The sequence below is a fragment of the Gymnodraco acuticeps genome, unplaced genomic scaffold, assembly GCF_902827175.1.
Source record: "Gymnodraco acuticeps unplaced genomic scaffold, fGymAcu1.1, whole genome shotgun sequence".
Lineage (NCBI taxonomy): Eukaryota > Metazoa > Chordata > Actinopteri > Perciformes > Bathydraconidae > Gymnodraco > Gymnodraco acuticeps.
In genome coordinates, this window is record NW_022989953.1 from 240,720 (window position 1) to 263,385 (window position 22,666).

Sequence of the window (22,666 nt, forward strand, 5' to 3'; positions counted from 1 at the left end):
CAACCATTTTGCCCTGACATTGTCAGCATCTGCAAAATCATTTTAAAGGATGAGGCTGGTTTGCTAGACCACAATTGGATCGCAAATAGCAATTAAAGTTGGCAATTAATGTAGCTATTTTCAGTTGAGCACTGAATTGATTGTCTATAACATGGCACAAAATATAAATATAAATGACCATCACAAGTTTGCAATCCCTAAGACAATTCCTATCATCACTTGTTTTAGCTGACGGTCCAAAATTGTTGTGGATTAATCGATTACAATAGACTTATTGTAGCAGCTCTAGACCAAAGCAATCAATGGGTCTGTCTCTAAATACTTTACCACTTGTCCAGCTTCTCAGCCCCAAGACCATTAAATGCATATGATAAAATGTACAGTATACTTAAGGCTAAATAATTAAAACAGCTGGCCAATAGCACATTACTTACATTACAATACACTACAGTTCCCTTGTTTATTGTTGTAGGCACACATTACCCAGTATGACCGTGTGGCTCATTGATCTGTTTTTGATCGTTTCTGGCCAAACAATGGAGCTTTATGGCATAGAAGAAGAACATTTGTCAGGCTTTGGATACACAAACAATACTTGTTAATAGTTTCAATGTTATTAGGTGGAATTTTTGATAGAATAAGAAATATATACACTTTCACGTTCTGGGGGTTTAAAAATGCAGCTACTAAAAGTTTGCATTAAACAATATGGACAGAAAAAAAAACCTTAAGGGCTTTTGTTGCTCTTCAACACAAATCAAAGTGTTAATATGTCATCTTTGACTGGAATACTTGCATAAAAAGTACTTATTTAACGTTTTAAACAAAAACTATGGTTCTTGAATGCTTTGCATGTTTAAAGGTTTAAATACAACACACTTTAAGAGCCAAAGTAAGTGAAAAAAATTTGACCTGTTGTACTTACCTCCAAATTATACTACACTCAAGTGCGCCCATGTGCAGGTTGTTTTATTTTTTAATGAGCAGAGGGAACATTGTCATCAGTGGGGTGTTGTTTACACACCAACATATTAGGATGAACGGACACACACAGACTAACACATGAGGATAACTAGCTGGTTTCCACAACAACAGGTCGCAACCTGTCTGACAGCTCTCTCTCTCCCTCTCTCTTTCTTCATCTCATCCCTGTGTTCGTTCCATCTCCATGTCCCCCCTCCCTCGTTCCTGAGGGTTTTTCTGATGCCAGTAGTTGTGTATATGCGTGCACGTACACGATGCAGTCAGATAGCAGCTGCGTCCTTAATTGCCTTCTCTTCATCAGTGCTTCCATATTAAAAGTTGTGCTTTAGGTGCCCAGCACAGGGTTCCTGCAGGTTTCACCACCTCAAATTTAAGACTTTTTAAGACCACTTTGAATAGAATTTAAGACCTATTTCATGTCAAGAAAGTATGAATGAAAATGTCTATGAAAGAAGAAATACGTCCCATAATTACTTACAAAGTAAATGTATTCATGTTCAACATAAGAATGATGACTGAACAATAACAGGATAACAGTACACAGAACTGTGTTAGACAAAAAGTGTGTGTGTGTGTGTGTGTGTGTGTGTGTGTGTGTGTGTGTGTGTGTGTGTGTGTGTGTGTGTGTGTGTGTGTGTGTGTGTGTGTGTGTGTGTGTGTGTGTCAAGAGCTATATTCAGAGCTCTGCTGCCTTCATGCTGTTGTATGATTGGTGTTTAGCTACGGTGTTTAGCTACGGTATTTAGCGTCCCAAACATCACCCGAGGGTCCCCCGATGTTGTTGCGGGAGCTGCTGCACTAGCTAACGCTGCACTAGCTAATACTACATTAGCTAAACAAACGCACATCTTTTTTTGCAAAAGGTGCAGCAGGCTTCAAACACGTTCCCCTCCACTGGTTTCAACCAAGCACTAAATTCGATGTTTTCCAACCAAATACAGTTGAACTTACACTTCCCCATATTTATGTGTAAATAGATTAGAAGATACCTGAGTTTCTGACTGCCGATAGCTGAAGCTTGGTTGCTAGGTTACTAGCTGGGTGTTCTCCGATAAGGGGCCGGAGAAACAAAATTAGTGATTACTGGTTCTATGTTGATTTATTTCAATACAAATTGTTAGGGGGAACTGAAATGCTATTGGTTACTTTGCAGCCCGGACATTTCCCCCAAAACACATTTAGAAGCGATCGCAACACAGAAGTAGCCTACCTTTCAAATCCGATAATTTTTAAGATCTTTCTTATTTTTTTGATCATATTTAATACTTTTTAAGGCCTTAAATTCTCATTATCAAATGTAAGACTTTTTAAGACCCCACGGGAACCCTGCAGTAACAAGTGTAATGATGAGGAGCGAGGTGAGGCTTAAGGCACGGACACACCAGGCCGATTATCGGCGTCGGTGGGCGTCAGGCCGACGATGAGCGTCGACACGCCCTACTCAGATTGGTGTGTCCCGCACCGTCGGGTCTTTTCAGTCGGCCAAAGGGCAGTCGGCAAAATAAATCACTCTGATTGGCTGTTCAGCTTAGCGAATCAGTGCATGAGAAGCGAAACGGAAGTGAGGGTCCCAAACAAACTATTAAGAAGGCAAATCTGAGATTTCATTTAACTCCAGGTCTCGACACAGGTTTGGGAAAGCCCCATGAGCTTCTCGCTGTAGATTGAAAATGGAACACAAACGCTAATTGTTGTTTGTTTATATCACTGTTCTTCTTCTCTCGGTTATCACGCAGTCTGTTCTTCTTCTCTCGGTTATCACGCAGTCAGTCTTCCGGTTGTTGCCTCTTTTGAATGACAAATACACACTACCACCGCCTGCTGGTAAGGAGAGTTATTGCCACTCACGCATGGGCAGTTCGTACGTGCTACTTGGCCGTCGGCTGAAGTTTTTGCGGTGTGTTCCAGTGCGACTGTTGGCCAAGACACAGTTGACGTGAGGCGACAACAGTCGGGGTCCGTCTGTGTCAGTTCTTTGTTGTCAGATTGGTGTGTCCGGGCCTTTAAGGATCTGACTGAGTACAACACTGGAGATTTAATGTGAAAACGCTTGGTTTCCATTGTATCTATCGTAGTTGTTTTTTGTTAAAAGATAGCGATGCAACATGACAAAATTATAGGACATGATGATATTTTTTTTCAAAAAGATGCAAACATTTTTTAAATAATCTCCTGGACTTGAGTTGAGAGACTCCACACTTCTATGGGCTCAGAACAGTCTCATAATACACACATGCACACAGAAGGATTCACACTTGTATTTCCGGATCCACACTTGTGTTTTTCAATGCACACACAAATGTGTTCCGTTTCATATACATGTAAATAAAATCCAAATACAGAAAAAAGTTTTACATATGTATTTTTGATCCTCACATATTTGTTTTCTGTTTAAAACCTCTGCACCTGCAAACACAAACCGCTTTCTGTGCACGGATCGCTGTGCATTCGTGTGTGGGTTTTTTGAGACTCCCCTGACGGTCAGCCGATTCGTACTTGTAATTTTTTCTATCTAATCTATCCAATCAGATGTCCCCTCAATTCTAAGCCAATCACGTGAGTGCGCCCCCACGAGGGTAGATTTCTTGCGTTCATGACGTAGCGCTTCATGTACGCATTTTGCGCTGTCCGGAGCTGACAGGTCCATGGAGCCTGCCTGCAGGCGCTAATCTCAGGACACCTCCACTCTCAGTACAGCGCCACTTTCCGAACAGGAAATGCACGCAAATACAAGCCTTTATATTATTAAGGTACAGCGCCACTTTCCGAACCATTGATGAATGCTTGTGTACACAAAAACGGCAGGCAAAACCGTTTTTAAATGTGTGTTTCCTGTGTGGCGAATACAGCTGCTTTATTTATGTCTGTATGAAGTTGTTGTGAGTGTGGAGGGAGCAGCTACAGGTTAGCTTAGCCTAATCGATCAGTGCACTACGAAGCCAGTGCTAGACAGTGAACTGTCAACGGGGGGGAGCCCCGCCGGTCATTATCGGCCGATATTCACTCTTAATAGTTTGATCGGTGCTCTCTATAAAGGCCGATCAGGAGAGCTGGATCTGATCGATATGGACAAAAACGCGAGTGAAGTATAACCGGACGCGAGAGAGAGATCAGATCAGCTGCTGAGTCTGACGGAGACATGCAGCTCTGCATGATCACCTGAAGCTCCGCCCTCTGTTTAGCGAGCTGACCGTACTGCGCAAAATGCGTATATGAAGTGCCATGAATGCAATAAATCTACCCTCGTGGGGGCGCGCTCATGTGATTGGCTTAGAATGAAGGAGACATCTGATTGGCTATAGATAGAAAAATTACAATCCGGTGAGCGTCAGGGGAGTCTCAAAAAACCCACACACGAATGCACAGCAATCCATGCACAGAAAGTGGTTTGTGTTTGCAGGTTCAGGGGATTTAAACGGAAAACAAATATGTGAGGATCAAAAATACATATGTAATCGGATTTTATTTACATGTATATGAAATGGAACACATTTGTGTGTGCATTGAAAAACACAAATGTGGATCCGGAAATACAAGTGTGAATCCTTCTGTGTGCATGTGTGTATTATGAGACTGTTCTGAGCCCATACACTTCTGCTATAAGGACAAAACTTGTGTGTGTGATTGTCTCCCACTGGCACCATTCGGCTTCCAACTTCATTTATTTAACCAGCATTGACATTGAACAACTAATGTTGAGCATGCATGCCTACACATACTGTTAGGCTGGTGAATATACACCCAAAGGATTGTGTGGATGCATTGAAGCAATTAGTGTATAGAAAATGTAGCCGAAGGCCAATGCATCAGTAACATACACACAGGCACACACTCGAAAAAAATTACATAAATAAATCTATAGCTCTAGGCTCACTCTTAATACCCTCTAAAGCTATTCAGAGTCAGAACCAAAGATTGCAGTTGTGTTACAGCAAGTGTAAAGATAATGTCAGAGAAATATCTGGCAGCACAATAAGGAAATTCTGATAGAATAACAATCACCAAAATGGCTGTTAGCTTAGCCCCCCCTCCCCCTTTGGTCACTACATTTATTGCTGTGGCTCTAGACTCTACATATGCTGGTTAGAATGATACAAATTTCTCATTTACCACTCAAATTATTTCTATTCTTGATTTGAGATATACTGTAAATATTTTGTCAATACTAGCTGCCAGCTTGATGCAGCTTTTGCTGGCAGATTGTATTTATTATAAAATAGTGTTATATCTCATAGATGATGTATCAATGTTTTTAACAAGACTGTGTATTTTCCTTAAATAAAAATAAACAAATCAATAACAAACTTAAAATTGATTTGACGATCAAAAAGCACAATGAATAATATCATTTACGTCTCTTCCTCTGTGGCTTGACTGGTATATCCTAAAGCTGCTTACAAAATAAAACTTGTGTTCAAAAGTGTTCAAACTGACATGGATAGAGACACTAAATAATAGGAAAATTACTCTATAAAAAGCAGCAAGAAAATAAATGTTTAAATATTAATTAATACAAAACAATGAATATCTCCAACAAAGACCAAGGAGGTAAAACTTGCTTGAAGATTCATACAGCAGTGACAACGTGCAGTCTATTTCGAGCTCGCTATCAATGTGTGAGTGTGTGTGTGTCACACCGCCCTTGGACATGGGCTTGCGGAATGTGTTGAGAGCAAGGCAAAACACTTGGTTGCCACAGCAACTGTCCAAGGCCAGGGGACACACAGATGTAGGGAGGGGGGGGGGGGGGTGTTATCAGAAGACGAGGCGAGAGCCAGCAAAAATAGGACAGGTTGAGAGACATTTTAGCGATCAATAAACTCTAACAAGAGGGACAACAAGGAGAAGGGAAAGACATAAGTAGAGAGAAATAAATGAAAAATGGCAGGAAGGTATAAAAAATGTGAATGTTTATAAATGAATTAATAGGTGTCCCCTTTTGGAGCTATACTCCATCGTTTGTGGTTATGAGTAGAACATCTTAAAGTCCTCTGGTTACTTCTAAGGGAAGTCAGATGTGGAGTGTAGTTTAAACACAGCGCAGTCTGCTCCCCCTATCTGTTTCTTGTCCTCTGTCACATTATCTCCATTCTCTCTTAAATCATCTTATTTCCTTCCTCTCTCCCTCTTATGCTTTTTCACTTTGCTATAAACTACAATATGTCTCTTCTTTAACACCCGTGACAGCGTGACACCCTTCTGTCATTATTTACCCTCAATACTAATTCCAGCAGTATCCTCTTTTATCAGGATATAGAAATATTGTTTTGGAAAATGATTGATTTACTAAATGAAATAATATTACTTCCTCAACATGGTTGAAACAAGAAAGGTAATGAAAGTAACTAAGTCAATTATACTTATACTTAGTCTGTCAGTGCTGCACACGTGCAGAGGGATTACCCAATAGCGATAGCCTTAGAGGGCTGCGCCTATACTCATAGATGCTGGGTTACAGTACGTAACCCCAGTTCCTTTGTGGACACATTAAGGTCGTAGAGTGTATTTGACTACTTCTGACCCGTGTTTAGTGTTGTGTGTTAGAGGTGTTTAGTTATGTGTATAGAGCATAGACTGTATATATAAATGGACGTAGTGTCCGTGACGTCACCCATAGGATTCTGCAGAGTTGCCGAGAAGCCCTTAGTAGGCGGAGTCGGCCACTAACCGCTCGACTGTGACGTCAGAGTCTAATCCCGCCTGCTCCAAATAAGGGCAAAGAAGCGGAGCCGAGGCAGGACCTGCTGCCTCCGAAATGGAAGTAAACAGAGCGAGCTCAGGCTAAGAAGCTAAGCTAACATGAAATACATGCATACCAAGTTACTGCTAACAGTGTAGTTCCCCTATATAAACGTTACATTCATAATCAAATGAGACAATCTGCAAGAGAATTAGCTATATTTTGTTATTCTTAATGCTTGTCATCCACACACGTTGAGAAAAGACGGACTCCACCGCCCGGACCTAACGGAGCCGCAGTGGGCTAGCTCCGGGACGCCGGCTGGAGCTAGCCCCCTGCGGCTCAGTTAGCTCCGGCGGCCACCACTGGGATAATTGGGTCCCCTTATTAACATTTGCTCCCGTTTAGCATTATGGGCGTCATAGCCATAGACTATAAAAGTCTTACCCAAGGCTGAATCATAAACTAAAATGTATATGTAATGTATGTATAAAGGGTTACGTCCTTAGCTGGCTAATAAGTAGCAAGCTAAGCTACCAAGCACACAAACACCTGCGAACGGGGTTAACATGTATAATATTATAATTTTAGACTTCTTGGAAGTTCTGTTCGTACATTCAAGCGCACAGCACAACATTTTAATTGTCTGGTATTTGTAACAATATTCCCTAAAAGGCACAATCACCACGAACACGGCTAAAGGGTCAAGTACAGTAACTACAACTAACTAACGTGGTAGCCTCTATGGTTGTAGCCTAGCCCTAGCAGATTGGAAAAGTTGCTGTTAGCTGACAGTTAGTGCGGCATGTACATGTCCATCAAAGTGACCACGCCCTAATTTATGCAAAAGCTTTAAGGCTTAATATTAATTAAACATATGAAAAAATTCACCCCCCACACAGTAGTCATGAAGGGGGAATCTAACTATACAGAGAATATGGTTTTTTGAACCACAATGTAAACATGTTTATTTCTGCTGGAAAGTTGGGCATTTTAACATGGGGGTCTATGGAAATTGCTCCCTTCTGCAGCCTGCTCCTACTGGCCACTAGATGAACTGCAGTGTGTGGCACTTCCGTATTGGCGTCCCGGTGTCGGTACCAGATATGTTCGGGGTACCAGATGTGTGCGGGTGTATTTCCGTCGCATCCGTCATATCCGTCATATTTTACGGCAACTCAAGAGGGCCATCACGGTCAAATTTCCGAACATTTAAACATAGCCGACACTTCATTCTTTACTTTTTCCGTTATTATATGTAGAAGGTTATACTTTTTCTCCGTCATGTTGTTTCCATAGCAACAACTTCAAACAGGCATAGCCTACACTTCATTCTTTATTTTGTCCGTTATTATATGTAGAAGATATTAATTTTTTCTCCGTCATGTTGTTTCCATAGCAACAACTTCAAACAATAACAACTAACCGCTAGCCGCAAAGCTAGCATCACAGCCACTGCTCCGTTTTCGGAGACTTTTCACACGTTTTTCACAAACATTTTCACACGCTAGGAGTACTTCCATTCGCTTTGTCTTGATCTGTAGATGTGATTTGATGTGTCGTGTGTCTCCCAACTCCTCTCCAAAGTTCAGATACTATATAAAAATACTAAAAGGTAAATAAAACATTAAACATAAAGACAAAATAACAACCTGAAAGATATGTATTCTATCTACACATTTCGTAATTATCTAATCTAGTGGCCTTATAAAAGTGTTGGCTAAAGTAACGCAGAATATATATATTTTGTAATTGTAAATAATTAGAAACATTATTTATGTGCACAAGTACATGGGACCCCACCATAGCACCCCACACATAACAAGCTGTCCCGAGTTCCTCCGGCTGCAGTTCCGCAGACGGCCGTGTGGCAGCAGAGCGCTGGGAGCAGAGGGAGGTGAGTATATGACGGATGCGACGGAAATACACCCGAACACATCTGGTACCCCGAACACATCTGGTACCTACACCGGCTCTTCCCCAGAGTTTGCCGCTTGGTTTTAACTGAATCTCCAATCTTTTATAGTGATGTTTCCACTTCTTTAAGAGTTTGAAGAATTCAGAAGGTCTTACCCGGTCGAATTATCTACAATTTCTCTTTAACATAAAGCACACAAAAAGGGGCAACACGAGTGCTACAGTATTCATTTGAAAATGTAAATGGGACTTGAGTCAACTGATTAAAATGATTCCCTCTATCCATTCATGCATATGTTCTCATGTAGCAATACGGCAAGCAACAAAATAACCTTGTGTACCCTAAATGTGTGAAACAGGCTTTTTCATTCTGTCCATTCACAGTAAGTAAATCCAGGAAGATCAGCTGCTGCATCTCAGTGTGGGCCACTCCCATCAGCTGTTTACATGGAGTAGTCCCTCCAGTAGAAGAAAGAGGGACTCATGCATAGAGAAGGACAAGGAGGAGGAGGAAGTTCCCTCAAGGCACATGACCTCTGGCTTGCAGTACCATTTTATCTAAATGATTATAAGGCAACAATTAGCAGTCAGGTCCTTCCCTTCACCTCTGACTAGATATGCAATACCAAGACACATAAAACACACACACACACACATATCATAACCTAATCAATAGGTGTATTGTTATTTCACCCTCCAATCTGAGCATCAACAGCTTCCTTGTGATTCAAAATGCACTGTGCCTTTGGATAAGATTAAGGCTAAGAGTGAGTGTGTGCGTGTGTGTCAGAGTAGAAATAGGCTACAGAAAATAATACATTGAAAGCATCCTTTACTCAGAAAGGTTGCTACCAAAGAAAAACAGGGCGAGTTCGAGGCCAACATTGACTGACGCATTATAAGTCAGCCCTTATTATCTTCATCATAGTTATGCTATTACTCCTCATCAATCTAAATGACACATCATTGTCAACTATGTTGCATACTACAGCTCTACAGTCGTATGATTTAAGATTAGAGAGCTTTCAACTCAATGTTTCCAATGACATCATTACATTTGTCGATAACCCACGTTGCTTCATTTGTTGTGCGGGTTTTCAAAGAGGATTTCTAGTATGAATGCAGAATATGGAAATTAATTAAATAAATAGGTGTGACAAAACATACATAATATAGTTTTTCCCACAGAAAAGGAGAGAGGGGGTTGTCATGTGATGGTGGCAAACATTTGTCCCAATTGCATTGCTTTATAAGAACATCAGTGCTTGTATCTAATGTACCTTGACTTATAAAGGTCCAGTTTAGATGTAATCTTAAATGCACCATTCAACATTTCTCAGTCAATTTGCAGTTTTTTGTAAAGTCTATTTGCACTGTAATCCATTTGGTACGTATTAGGGGTGTAACGGTATACGTATCGAAAATATTCGGTATGAGCCCTTCGGTTCGGTACACGTCTGTACCGAAGTGTACGAATATAAACGTACAAAATTGAGAACGTGAACAACTTTTTGGAAGTCAGGGTTCATACACTTTTTCACCAATGATTTTCAATGACTTTTCCATGACCTTTACCTAATTTTCCATGACCAAAAAAATTACTCTTTCTCAGCGGTACCACTGAAAATGGTTTATTTTAACATGGAACAGGAAAATAAGGTCTGGATCTGAAACATGTTGTGCCTATCTAAAACAAATCAAATAGGCTTCCTAGCTTCTACAGCAGTGTTTCTCAAACTTTTTCATACCAAGGACCACTTAACCAATAAAAAAACACTCGCGGACCACCTAACTCCACAAATATCCCAAAACACATCGTTTTTTACAAATTGCCTGAAAATTGTACAAACAAGTGGCAACATGTGTGATGAAGGTGTTTATCTGGGCTATATCATGCAATCGAAAGTGAAACTTAAGCTCGTTCCATTGCGGAGATATTCCCGCGAGAGTGCGAAAAACTTAAATACATTTATTTATTTCAAATGTGAAATTTTACCAATATACTCACGGACCACTAGGGGGCGCTCACGGACCACCAGTGGTCCGCGGACCACACTTTGAGAAGCACTGAATCTACAGGCTAAAGCAACTAACATCTCTCACCAGCAAAATACCTCGTCAGTTAAATGCAAGTTTCATTACTATACAGTATTTATTATCATTATAGTGTTACTATTTCGGCGATTAGCTCAAATATAAATTATATTTGATGCAACTTTAGTTACATTTCCATGACTTTTCCAAAACTTTGGGAAAAATATTGTTTTCCATAACTTTTCCAGGGCCTAGAATTTGCATTTTGAATTACAATGACTTTTCCAGGTTTCTAATGACTGTAAGATCCCTGGGAAGTAATCTCAGGTGCTGCGTCGCAGCATTCAGTGGGTGTTTCTCAATGTTGAGGACGCTTGCTTGGTAGCACATGTCTTTCGGATCACTTGCTTCAGAAGCGAGGCAAGAATCCTTCTTAGCCTCGGAAAACGAAGAATTGTGGAACAGGCTAACAGGTGTGCAGGTGTCCGCCTTAAATGGAGCGCGATTTCCGCCAAAGATTTGGAAATTGGTCCGTGCGCAAAGCATTGTGGGGATTTTAAGACTGCGGAGTCTACACATGTGCAGCCTCGAAATTTCTCGCTACGAAGTATGCCGGCCTCGGTAGAATTCCAAGTATTCTGAACATTGGAACAGTCCTTTGGCGGCACTCAATTACGTAGTATGCTTGAAATAGTGGCTCTGGAGCAGCTTTACTCGACATTGAGAAACACCCAGTGTAATGCTCACATTGGGTTCAACGCGTCATAGAGCGACCAAGTCATTTCATTGGACGAGAGGCATACTATGAGAGCTGGTAACAGGGTTGCGTTAAAATGTAGTCAGTAATTTGAGGAACTGGCGAAATGACGAACGCTGATAAAGTTGAGCTCGAAAATCCTCCAGCATCATTGAAGTCTCCGGTTTGGTAACACCCCGGTTTGGTAACATTTTGGTTTCGCAGTTACGTACAAGGATGACGGACAAAGACAGGTGGACCGTACCAAAGCTGTTTGCCGGCATGGTTCAACTAAAATTGGTTACGCGGCTGGCAATACATCAAACTTGCACACTCATTTGAAAAGGCATCACCCGAACGTGAATATCACCAGTACCAAAAGAAAAATTACTGAAGTGCAAACCCAAATCCCACTAGCATTTAAGCCTCCACCACTCGCAAAAAGTTCAGACCGAGCCAAAGCCATTACAAACGCCAAATATCCTTATGTCTGTACGGTTTTGGGGAAAAAATCTAATTGCGATTTTTCTGACAAATATTGCGATTCGATTTGCGATATTTGTTTTTAAGTGACACAACGGAAGTTTATTGTAAAATGCGGCCATATTTCCGGCTAGGAAGGTCGCATCAACATGCTCCCGTCTCTAGCACCCCCGCAGCCCGAGCTACGAGTGAATGAACTAAACTTACAATAAACTTCCGTTGGGTTGCTTTAAAGTCAAACTTCAGTTTAAGATTCACCCTGTAATAGAAACATGTGATGGAGCATCACTAACCTGACTCAGATGCTTTGTTTCACCAAACCATCTAGGAAAGCTCCATTGGAAGCCATTTGGAAAGGGCAGGCACTTTCAAAAATACTTGGCAGGTGATTGGATCAATCTGTCTGTTATTTATAGAAGGAGGGGTAGGTAAGTTTGAGAAACCGGCTTGAGATACACTTTTTGTTATATTCCATGGAATGCTCTTAAAATATTCATTGCTATCGGAATGTTAAGTGCTTTGGCAAAAAATCCATTAAAAAAATGTCATCTGTGGAAGCCGTAGCGCTGTAAAAAGCAAGACCAATCATTTTAGCCGGCCCAATCATTTTAGCCGGCCCGGCTAAAATAACTGGATGGCCTACCTGCCTGTCAGCCTTCCATCTGTGCACAAACCTATCTCGTGCCCTCATTGGTCATGTCGTGTGTGTTGGAGGAGGGCAGATTTTTTCCAGTTGTGTATTTTCAAATTGTAGCGCACACAAGTTGGTTTCTCAAACTTACCTACCCCACCTTTAAATACAATATCTAAGATATAGTATGACAATACAGTTCAAATAAAAAAAAACTCAGATTACAGTGTAATTAATGTTGGCATGACTGGTTGCTTAATATCATTTTTTTTGCACCATAAGAAAACAAGTTAAAATCAGTACAGGTTTTAAGTTCAACTGGAAGAGTATTCCAGTGCTTGATGGCCGTAAACGAAAATGCTGATCGTCCAAAGGCAGTGCGCCTCAGAGGGATGGTTAGATCTGCATTTAATGCAGATCTGGAGTTTCCGCAACTCTGCTCACGGCTAAGCTGAAAAAAGCCCCTCAACGGTGGTGTTGTAGAATTGTGAATGATTCTGAATACCAATCGAACTCAGGAAAGTAGAACATGACTATCAAAACTGAAAAGTTTGTATTTGGACAGTATATTGCAATGATGGAGTGGGTGTTTTAATGACTTTCTATCCATAACTTTTAAGGCTTGTTTATAAAGAACCTCAGGTGGTCTCATAGCAGTCTTATGGCACATTTCCACTGCAGCGGGGTAGCCCCGTTTAAGCGTCCCTAAGCGTCCTCGCTCAGGCCTCGGGCTGCCTCGCTGGCCGTCCGAGGCCGTGGCGCATTTCCATTACAGTTTAAGACCTGAGGTAGCAACGCAGTGTCGGCTTTTTTTCACATTTCGAGTTGTTCCGTCGAGCTCCCGCTGTGATCATCCCCAATGAGATGTAGGAACGTCGTCACCTCGGTGTGCTTTTCTTTGACGTTGCCATTTTTGTAGCTCCTCCGTTTACAAAGATGCTGTGTATAAAAATGCTGCAAGCTTGCTTCTAGATATATATATATATGCGACGCTAGATGATCTCGCGCGCGATCTTGTGACGATTCTCTCTGACCAATCAGCAGTCGAGAGTGTTGACGTCACTAGTTCAGCCCTGGCCCTGGCCTGATAGAACCACGATTTTATGGGGCCGGAAAAAGAGGGAAAAAGTACCCGCTAGCCGGTGCTACGCTATATGGAAAGGCCACCAAAAACTGGCCTGGCCGCTTGAGGACGATTAAGGACGCTTAAACGGGGCTACCCGCTGCAGTGGAAATGCGCCATTAGTTGCTTGGGACCAGCAGGTTATACTGTAGTGAAAATGTGATAGTATCATGGCATGCAAAAAGGTTTTCGATGCTTCTATGGTTAATGAGTTCCTAATATGTTTACATTTGAAAATGTTATATTTCAGCTTTCTAGTCATGCTTCTAATATGTCTTTCGAAAGTCAAATTGGCATCCAAGATCACTCCTAATCTGTCCAATCACCTTCTATCATGGGCCACTTCTGATTGGTTAACAATGGCTGGTACATGTGGAGCACAGCACTTCTGATTGGTGTGGATGACTGACACACAAGAAGAACAACAAAAAAAAATGTTATAAAAAATCCAAGGCTTTGCGATTTGATAATCGCATCATTTCAAATTGCGATTTCGATTTAAAATCGATTAATCGTTCATCCCTACTACCTGGCTGTATCCAATACCTCTGTCCCTAGCGAGAGGGTGTTCTCCACAGCAGGATCCCAGCAGATCTGCCCTTTCGGCAAGCAATGTGGACAAGTTAATTTTTCATTAAAAAAAAACATGAAACTACAATGACAAGCAAGTCATAATGTCAAGCTGGCTGCTTAGGTACTAGTACAGTACAGTTCAAGTACTGATTATTTCAGTTCATCGAAATGCTGCACCTTAATGTTTATTTTATTATATTCTGTATTTATTTGAGTGAATACATTATTCACAGTTTAATAATAATTAAAAAACCCCAAAAAATGTTTTATGTTTTGTGATAATTTTTTCAGCTGTACCGAAAATGTACCGAACCGTGACCTAAAAACCGAGGTACGTACCGAACCGAAATGTTTGTGAACTGTTACACCCCTAGTACGTATGTAATGTACATCTTGACAACTCTTAATGGTTTGAAACGTGATAGTTTTGGGAGCTAAAACCTGAGGCACCGGACAGGAGAGGTTGGTATGACGCAACACTGTCTGCATGATCGTGACATTTCTAATTAACCTCCTACCATTGCACTGTATTGAGTGAAAACTGATTCTCTTCTGTGGATTACACTCATAATCCTTCAATTAGCGTATAATATATTAAACTTGTGTGCTTTAGGATTTAAAGGACTTGGAAGCAGGACTAACTTAGATTGCAATGAGCCTACATGGAACTAGCATGACAGGCAGTATTTCCCATCATGCCCTGTATATGAATAAAAACCCATGTCAATACAAACTGACACCACTTTTGACAAAAAGTTGAAGATGGTCATCAGAGCCAAGGAGAAAGAAGATATTTTTACATGACAAATAACTTAAAGAAAATACTTTCTTTTTACTTCTCAACTAAACACAAGAGACATTGTCATTGTCATTATTTCCTTCTCTCTACTATCCCAACGTATATTCTCATTAAATGCTCTATAAAGCATCTGCAAACGCTAAATATGCAGCTGTTTGTTTTGGATTGTATTTTCTGCCTGAGAAATTATGTTACGCACCCGTTATAGATGATACCCAAACTAATTCTCCAGCTGATAGCATAATATGCCCAACTCTGCTGACAGACACAGCTGCTGAATAGGCAATGTTTAACCAGTCCAAACTGTATACAGTGCATGGGGAAGTTGTGCATTAACCATGAACATCAATCTGTCCTTGGATTATGAGCTGCAAGTGAGCCTTTGGCAAGGTGACTGAGTGTGTGTGTAGTCCACATTGCTACACCCCCAGTAGGTCTTCTAATAGATGTTAAAACCAAATATGTAAGCAAGTTACTGGCATAACCTAGATTATTTTTCCTTCTTATGTCATTTTATTTTGGATGCATTATTTATCAGTGTATGTAAAAAATGCTTATTTACCATTATCAGCTCTAGAAAAAAAGCTGCTATTAAATCTAGATGTATTCTACATTTACAATAAAACTCTGCACAGGCTCAGGCAGGCACAGTAACAACGACATGTTTCCATGACAGATTGACAATTATAGTGACCAAATCAAAATAATGTGATTTATTCTGTCCATCCCGACATGGAGGCGTATTTCTTCCGGAGAGGTCGGAGCTGTGACCTTAAGCTGGTAGAGATTGGTGTCTTGCCCTGAGATACTTTATCAGGTCCCACACAAGAGCTGGACTCCTGTTGCTTTGGTTGAAAGACAGTAACTCTGTGTAAGGCACATTGTGAACTCTCCCTGAACTACATGACTTGTCATGGCAATTTTGCAGTGGCAACTTGCCGTATTAAAGACTAAAGCTGAGCATTTGACGAATAAGCTCAATGGTTCATTCTGAATGATATCTCCATTTAGCTTTGTTTAGTTTACAGCTGTGTTTTGTTTCTGTGCTACATTTCAGTGTTTTGAATACTACACAACACACTGTTGGTGATAGAATTTCCAAATGTAAGTGTAAATGTTGCTGTGGGTATGTGATTCCACTGTATGCATCTGGTAGATGTGTTTGGAGTGTGTGTGTGCGTGTGCGTGTGTGTGTGTGTGCATGGGGGGGTGAGTGCTGACCTTCCGCTCTTTGTCTCCGTACTCCAGGCCCAGTGTATCCATGGCACGGACGATGGCTGCCAGAGATTGGATGGTGTTGCTGTAAACGACAGGCTTGTACTGCTTTACGTCATCACCAGAGAAACCGTCCTCATGGATGATCCTAAACAAGCACAAATACATACAAATTAGTCAATAGGTTGATAAGGATTGGCATTGCTTTTGTGTACAGACAGGGAACAACAGTGCTTTCATACTCCTTATACAGACATGAATAGGAAACATAAAAACATAGAGAATGAAATAAGAAATTATGTATGAATAGCCAGGTTTGATAGTGTGTTGACAATTTATTTATCTCCATATATAAAGAGAACTGGATACAGCGCTGGAGGCAGGGCATGAAGCCAAAATAGCATGACAGAACAAAAATACCAGTTTGTGTACCTGGATGTTTAAGGACTCTGGGCCTAAAGATGATGCGCACCTGGATTTTCCTTAAGCCCCACCTCCAACCAGCTGCGTCACAGCCGGGCTCAAATGTTAAAACAATTATGAAAAACCTATTAATGGAGTGGGAAAATAAGTCTCGATTCAGCATTAGCAAAGTAAATGTTCCTAAATATGTAAATATATACGCTGTTTCACTAACATATCTGAAAGTTAGTATGGTAATAAGTATTCTTGGGCTCAATGATATCATGTGACTGGCGTAGAAGTTGTAGTACCGTCGTTTGGCCAATAAGGAAATTAGCTTCAACACCTGGTGCACTTCCTGGGGACTTTGGTGCACTTGTGCAACGATCAAAGGTAGATAGAATCCTTGGTCTGGGGCTGAGGCAGAATTTTGACCACCAGCAACTAAACTATTTTCAGTCAAGGAATATTTCAAACATGTCTGTATTAAACTGTGTGAACCTTTCCCCAAATACAAAAGACTCGGAAACACAACTCTCTTTATATGAAAGTTTAAAATACAAAATGTTTTTCCTATTCCTGGTGATCACCGCATCTAGGTCATGGTGAAAAATGTGTGTTAGCATTTCCAAAGTGTTACCATTTACATCCCATGCAACATTGGAGAGTCCACAGTTGTACATTTTGGTTCCACTAATGTGCATTAATTTACATATTCTGTAACCTGCATGCCCTGGACACACAACTGAAATGTTAAATTAAAAAAGGTATTCATGTAGACATTAGGGCTGTGCATATTCACTGGTCTCACGATTCGATTACCATAATCCTGTCAACGATTTGATATCCCGATGCATCACGATTCATACCAATGCGTTGCATCCTCAATTTTCTATATTACTGCACATGGCTTATTTTTCATCAATGAATACATGCAGTAAGATCAATATGAACTCCCTTTTTATTATTTAGAAAGTGCGTCAGAAATCAATAACATAAATGTCTTGACATTAAATAATAAACCAAAGTAAACCAATTGTATAGGTCTAGCCTCCCTATATTTGCGTGTGAAATTGTTCCATCCTCAAAAACTATTGCTTCTGCAGTCTAGCTGCAGCTTCTAGCAACAGTTTTCTGCTCAAAAAAGGACACAATGGCCCAATTCCTATCCACCCCCTACCCACTACCCCTCCGTTCGCGCGCAGGGTCCGCCACATTAAGTGCTGTTCCAAACAAACGAGTGTGGAGGGGGAGTGGGTTATCAAGCCCTCAAACAGCGAGGCTGCATCGGTGCTGACTTCACCTGCTGCCCTACCTGACCGGACTCAACGCTGTGTGTGTCCGTCATGAAACAAGCTGTTTACAAACAGTTCCTGCAAACATTCACTGATAAATTGCGATGTTAACAACCTCATGATAACCTCATATTTGTTTAAGTTAGGGTCAAACCTATGCATTTTATTATAGAGTAGAGTTGTATATATTTACAGACTGTTGCAAAAACTAAGAAGCTTATAAACATCAGGTTTAAAACTAAAAGAGCTTTACAAAAAAGCTCACACAATTAAAGATGTTTGGAGTTTTATTTTAGTTATTAATTTTAGTTTTTGTCCAAAAGATGCTGATTTGAAACCGTTGTTACACACAGTTACAGCATTTCCTGTTTCTGCCGGAGAGAGGGGAGTTTGTTCCAAAGCTTGCCGCTGTATTTCCACCCTCAACCTGAAAGGAGGGAGCCTCGTTAAGCTGCGAGTGTCACTCCGTCACGGAGTGGGAGTGGGTAGGGTGGCATCACAAACATGACTTGAGTCTGAACACAGCAGACAACAGGAGTATTTACAACAGCATATCAAAAATAGTGCATGTGGGTGCACACTTATTCTCTGTCTTGATGTTAAATAAATCTCATGATTGTATGAGATTAAGTTAGCTTCATCATATCTCAATGAGTGATTAAGTGAATAATAACGTTTCTATCAGGTTACTATCAGCCTGTCACTCATTATTTCCAGGGAGGGGTTTGGAGGAACAGAGGAGACGGTGATCGTGGAAGCTTTCCTCCTGCCTTCACAAACTTTACACACGTATTTATCATCTGAAAATAGCAAGAGGACATTCATACTCTGCAATCCAAGAGTTGATTAAATCCAAAAAAAAACTGACATGACGATAACGAGTGTTTTTCAAAAACATAAATCGATGTGTGTCTCTGAGCCGCAGCGACACGGCCTGATTCAGAGCGGGTCATTCTGCTTGTTGGTTCTGGTGTTCTTGTGTTGGTGGATAAAGCAGACTGCTCCGTGTTTGGAGTCGCTGTGCCGCTGTCACTTCTGTTCCCTGATCTCGGCGTCACCGACCGATTTGATATTTGTGTGACAGAAAAAAACGTTATTGTCCAGCCGCGACCGGAAGATCAGGAAGCAACGTTAATACGCTGTAATCGATTATGTTCCTGCATCGATGCAGAATCGTCCACGTCACGATGCATCGTAAAAACTATTAATTTCAACACCCCTAGTAGACATAAGAAATGTTCCTGGGCTGTATTACAAATATTGGGTAAATATAGGAGTGAAAAGGTTTCCAAGAATTGGGGTGAGGGGTTAGTGAGAAAACACAGGTGGTCCAAGGTGGGTTACAACAAAAACACAAAAGAAAGAGGGAGCAGGAGGGGGGGGGGGAGGGTTGGAGGCTCCATAACCAGTGGGCTAAGCTGACATTTAGGCACACTGGGCTAGCAGCAGCCCATCCTGCTGTTTTAAATGTCATACCGCCTTTCACTGCAGTTAACACAAGGGCACACCGACAGACAGATTTAGAGGCAGTTAGACAGTTACCCAGGCGGACAGACCGTCAGGAGGATGTAGACATGGACAGATGGACAAATCAGAGAAAGTCAAACACAGAGAGTTGACAGAGTGATGGGCAGCCATGAACACCAGACAGGACACCAGAAAACAACAGCCTAATACAGACAGACGGATACAGGTTGGACCAACATCGTGAGGCGATTCAGAAAGACTATGTCCCCCCCACGCATGAATTAATCTGAGTGGACACAATTTCCACCAGAAAGAGCTGAGGATAGAGCCAGGCTCGTTCTTTAAAACATATCTAGAAACAAAAACACCCATCTTGATCTACTTCAGTACATTTGTCTAGCCCTACTGAGGCTCTACCGTCATGACACCTCCTGATACACCACAGATACGCCATGGGGCACACCACCCACACATCTCTGTGATGTTTGACCCGCCTGCCTACTGCATCTATTCAAGTGCAACACATTTTTGCCAGTAGGATTTGGTTGATTTGATCAGGTAGAATTATTTTTAGAAGGGTAATTCGAAGACCACAGATAGCATTAGTATTTGAAAATGTGTGTGGAAAGTTGTAGAACCATTTAGAACATTTGACAACATACACTTTATTGTGGCGATCTTGTAGTGTAGAGTCGACCATAGGTGCCAACACAAAATAGTTACACCAGGAGATTGATAACCATCTGTGATGTGGCTATAATGACCAAACGGCTAAAGGCTAATAATAGAGCATCTAAAACAGTCTATAGTTTCAGAAAAGTACATTACTTACTGTAATGCAGCCTTTGAAAGTAGAGAAAGACTAGATCTTATTACGATATTTCCAAAATTGAATACAATATCCAGCCTCATATCACAATAGCAATATAAAATTGATTCATGGCCCAGCCCTGACTTTTTTTATTTGTGAATGAGTCAAGTAATCTAGAAATCTGTCTTCAGAGACAGGTTTGTGTATAACCTGTGTACATGTTTAAAGAATCTGAAAATGGTGGATTCCTGGACCCAATACCAAAGTACGTAGGGATTGATTTACAGTTTCACAACCCTCCTTTGGTATGAATTGAACAATCATACCAAATAGAAATCATTAATTAAAATAAAGCAACAGAAGAACACATGTAGCCATGTAAGCAGTTCCAGGGGGGCAGTACTGCAGAGCCAGAGAGCAATTGTTTGGAAAATTGAAATGTGCTGTCCCATGAGAAGTTACAGAGAACTTGGAATAGTAGCTTGGGGATTTAATTGGCTCTACTGGATAACATTCAAGAAATTGTTGAGAAATACTGCTTATGGGGTATGATGCAGCATAGCTGAACCAGAGGCACAGTTCAGACATTTGGGAAATAATCGTATTATTCTTGTCTGAGTGCAGTTGCCAGGCAACTTGCAGAGACTCAGAAAGTTCCTGCTCCCTACTAAGCAAGATATCATTTGTTAATTAGTGAGCTTTAGAGGTACAAGTTGGCGGATTTTTTAACCTTTGAACTAGTCTGACTAACAGAGCGTGGGTATTAGCCTGCCTTTAGGCTGTATATTTCGTATTATTCTCCCAATCTTTGTTACTGTATTGCAAGGCACTGCGGCTGCATCCGGGTCTTAAGCCCTGCCTATGACATTAGGATTTGATGAAAGAAACATAAACCAGCCAGAGTTATTATTTATTATTACTCTATAGCAGAATGATTATGGGCCACATTTTCTGCAGCCCTGACACAGCACTGTGAATATTATTATTTTTAACAGAGCAAGCCGTTTCCTCGTGTCGTCTTCATGCTAAGTTAAGCTAACCTGACCGTCTTCTGACTTTTGTCATGTAACACTCAGGAAGAAAGGAAAAATATATCTAGAGCTGCACAATTTATAAAAAATGTATTTAAATGTTATCAATATCGCTATAAGGACTAGTACAATATCCAAATCACAGTAATTGCAACATTTAATAAAGGCAAAATATATTAAGAAAGATCTTAATTAAGTTTAAGTTCCCGACCTTTAAACAGTCTTCTACGGTCTTAATAAAATATGTGTTTGGGACAAATCACACCATGATCATTTTGAAATATGGTCAATGTTAATGTGAATAATGTTTCAAAAATCATCATTACAACCAATATTACCAATCATAAAGCAATTTCTCTCTCAGTGAAAACAATTGCAAATAGTTTATTCAGTGTAAGAAAAAATGTTTAGAGAGTACTTGTCCATGGACAAGTGAGTTTGGCAATTTACTTGTCCGAATACATTTTTCACTTGTCCATAGCTATACTTTGTGCATGCTGCACCTATTTTAAATATTATTAAATATCAACATAAAGAATATAATAATCTGGGTTACTGTAACTAAGGTAACATTGAATTGTTTATTTGTTCATATTTGGCAAGAAACATGCTATACAAGAATCTACTGGAATCTTCTTCTTCGGCATTGTATTTTACATTTTCCCACGGTTTTACGACACCGCTAACATAAGTGAGCGGTGAGTAGGGATGGGTATCGTTAAGGTTTTAACGGTACTACTACTTTTATCGATACCGCTTATTGATCCGGTACTCTTATCGGTTCTTTTGGAGAGAAAAACAAACTAAACAAATTGTGAACAAAACTAACATTGCTTTTTATTTAAATTAAATAAATATTTCACATCAAAAGAAACAACAGTGTTTTAACAAATCATATTAAATAATGTGATGACAGAACTGTAAACAGAATAGCTGAAACTTTAACAAACTAAATAACTCGGTTACCTCTAATCATTAACCCATGTTTGTATAATTGAGTTAACTCGGTGTGTTGCTGCTAGCATACATAACACCTGACGTGGAAACGTTACTCGTGGATGGGGCTACAGAGCTACTAGAAAGACAGTCGAACCCGGTGCATTTCTCCGTCTGAATGTAGAGCACTTTTGCTAAATGTTTAGACAAATTACTCGTGTTACCGCCCTCACATGCTAAACTCTTATTGCACTATTGGCAATGAGCATTGTCCACATCGAGACGGGTAAAGTTTAACCACACCTCGGAGCGCGTTCTCTCCGCCATCTCCTCCGTGTGTGTGTTGCATGCATGCATGCATGCATGCATGCATGCATGCATGTAGCAGCTGTGTGTGTGTAAACTGCCCCGCCCCCTTGCAAACAGACGGGAGAGAGAGATCTCTCGTCTGGATTGGAAAGATCGAAAATACAAAAAATAATCATAGATGCATTTTGCAGTCTTTTTGCATATTAGAAACCGGAGTTGGCGACACTAAAAATGCAATAT

General features: G+C 40.6%; 1 protein-coding gene across 2 annotated transcripts in view; it reads right to left on the reverse strand.

The window, feature by feature from the left end:
• LOC117542811 (guanine nucleotide-binding protein G(o) subunit alpha) overlaps positions 1-22,666 on the reverse strand; it is a 130,859-nt gene that overhangs the window by 84,472 nt on the left and 23,721 nt on the right. For both annotated transcript variants that reach the window (XM_034210659.1, XM_034210660.1), the window contains exon 3: positions 16,182-16,323. In XM_034210659.1, coding sequence (XP_034066550.1) covers positions 16,182-16,323 — 142 coding nt within the window. The remainder of the gene's footprint in view (positions 1-16,181; positions 16,324-22,666) is intronic.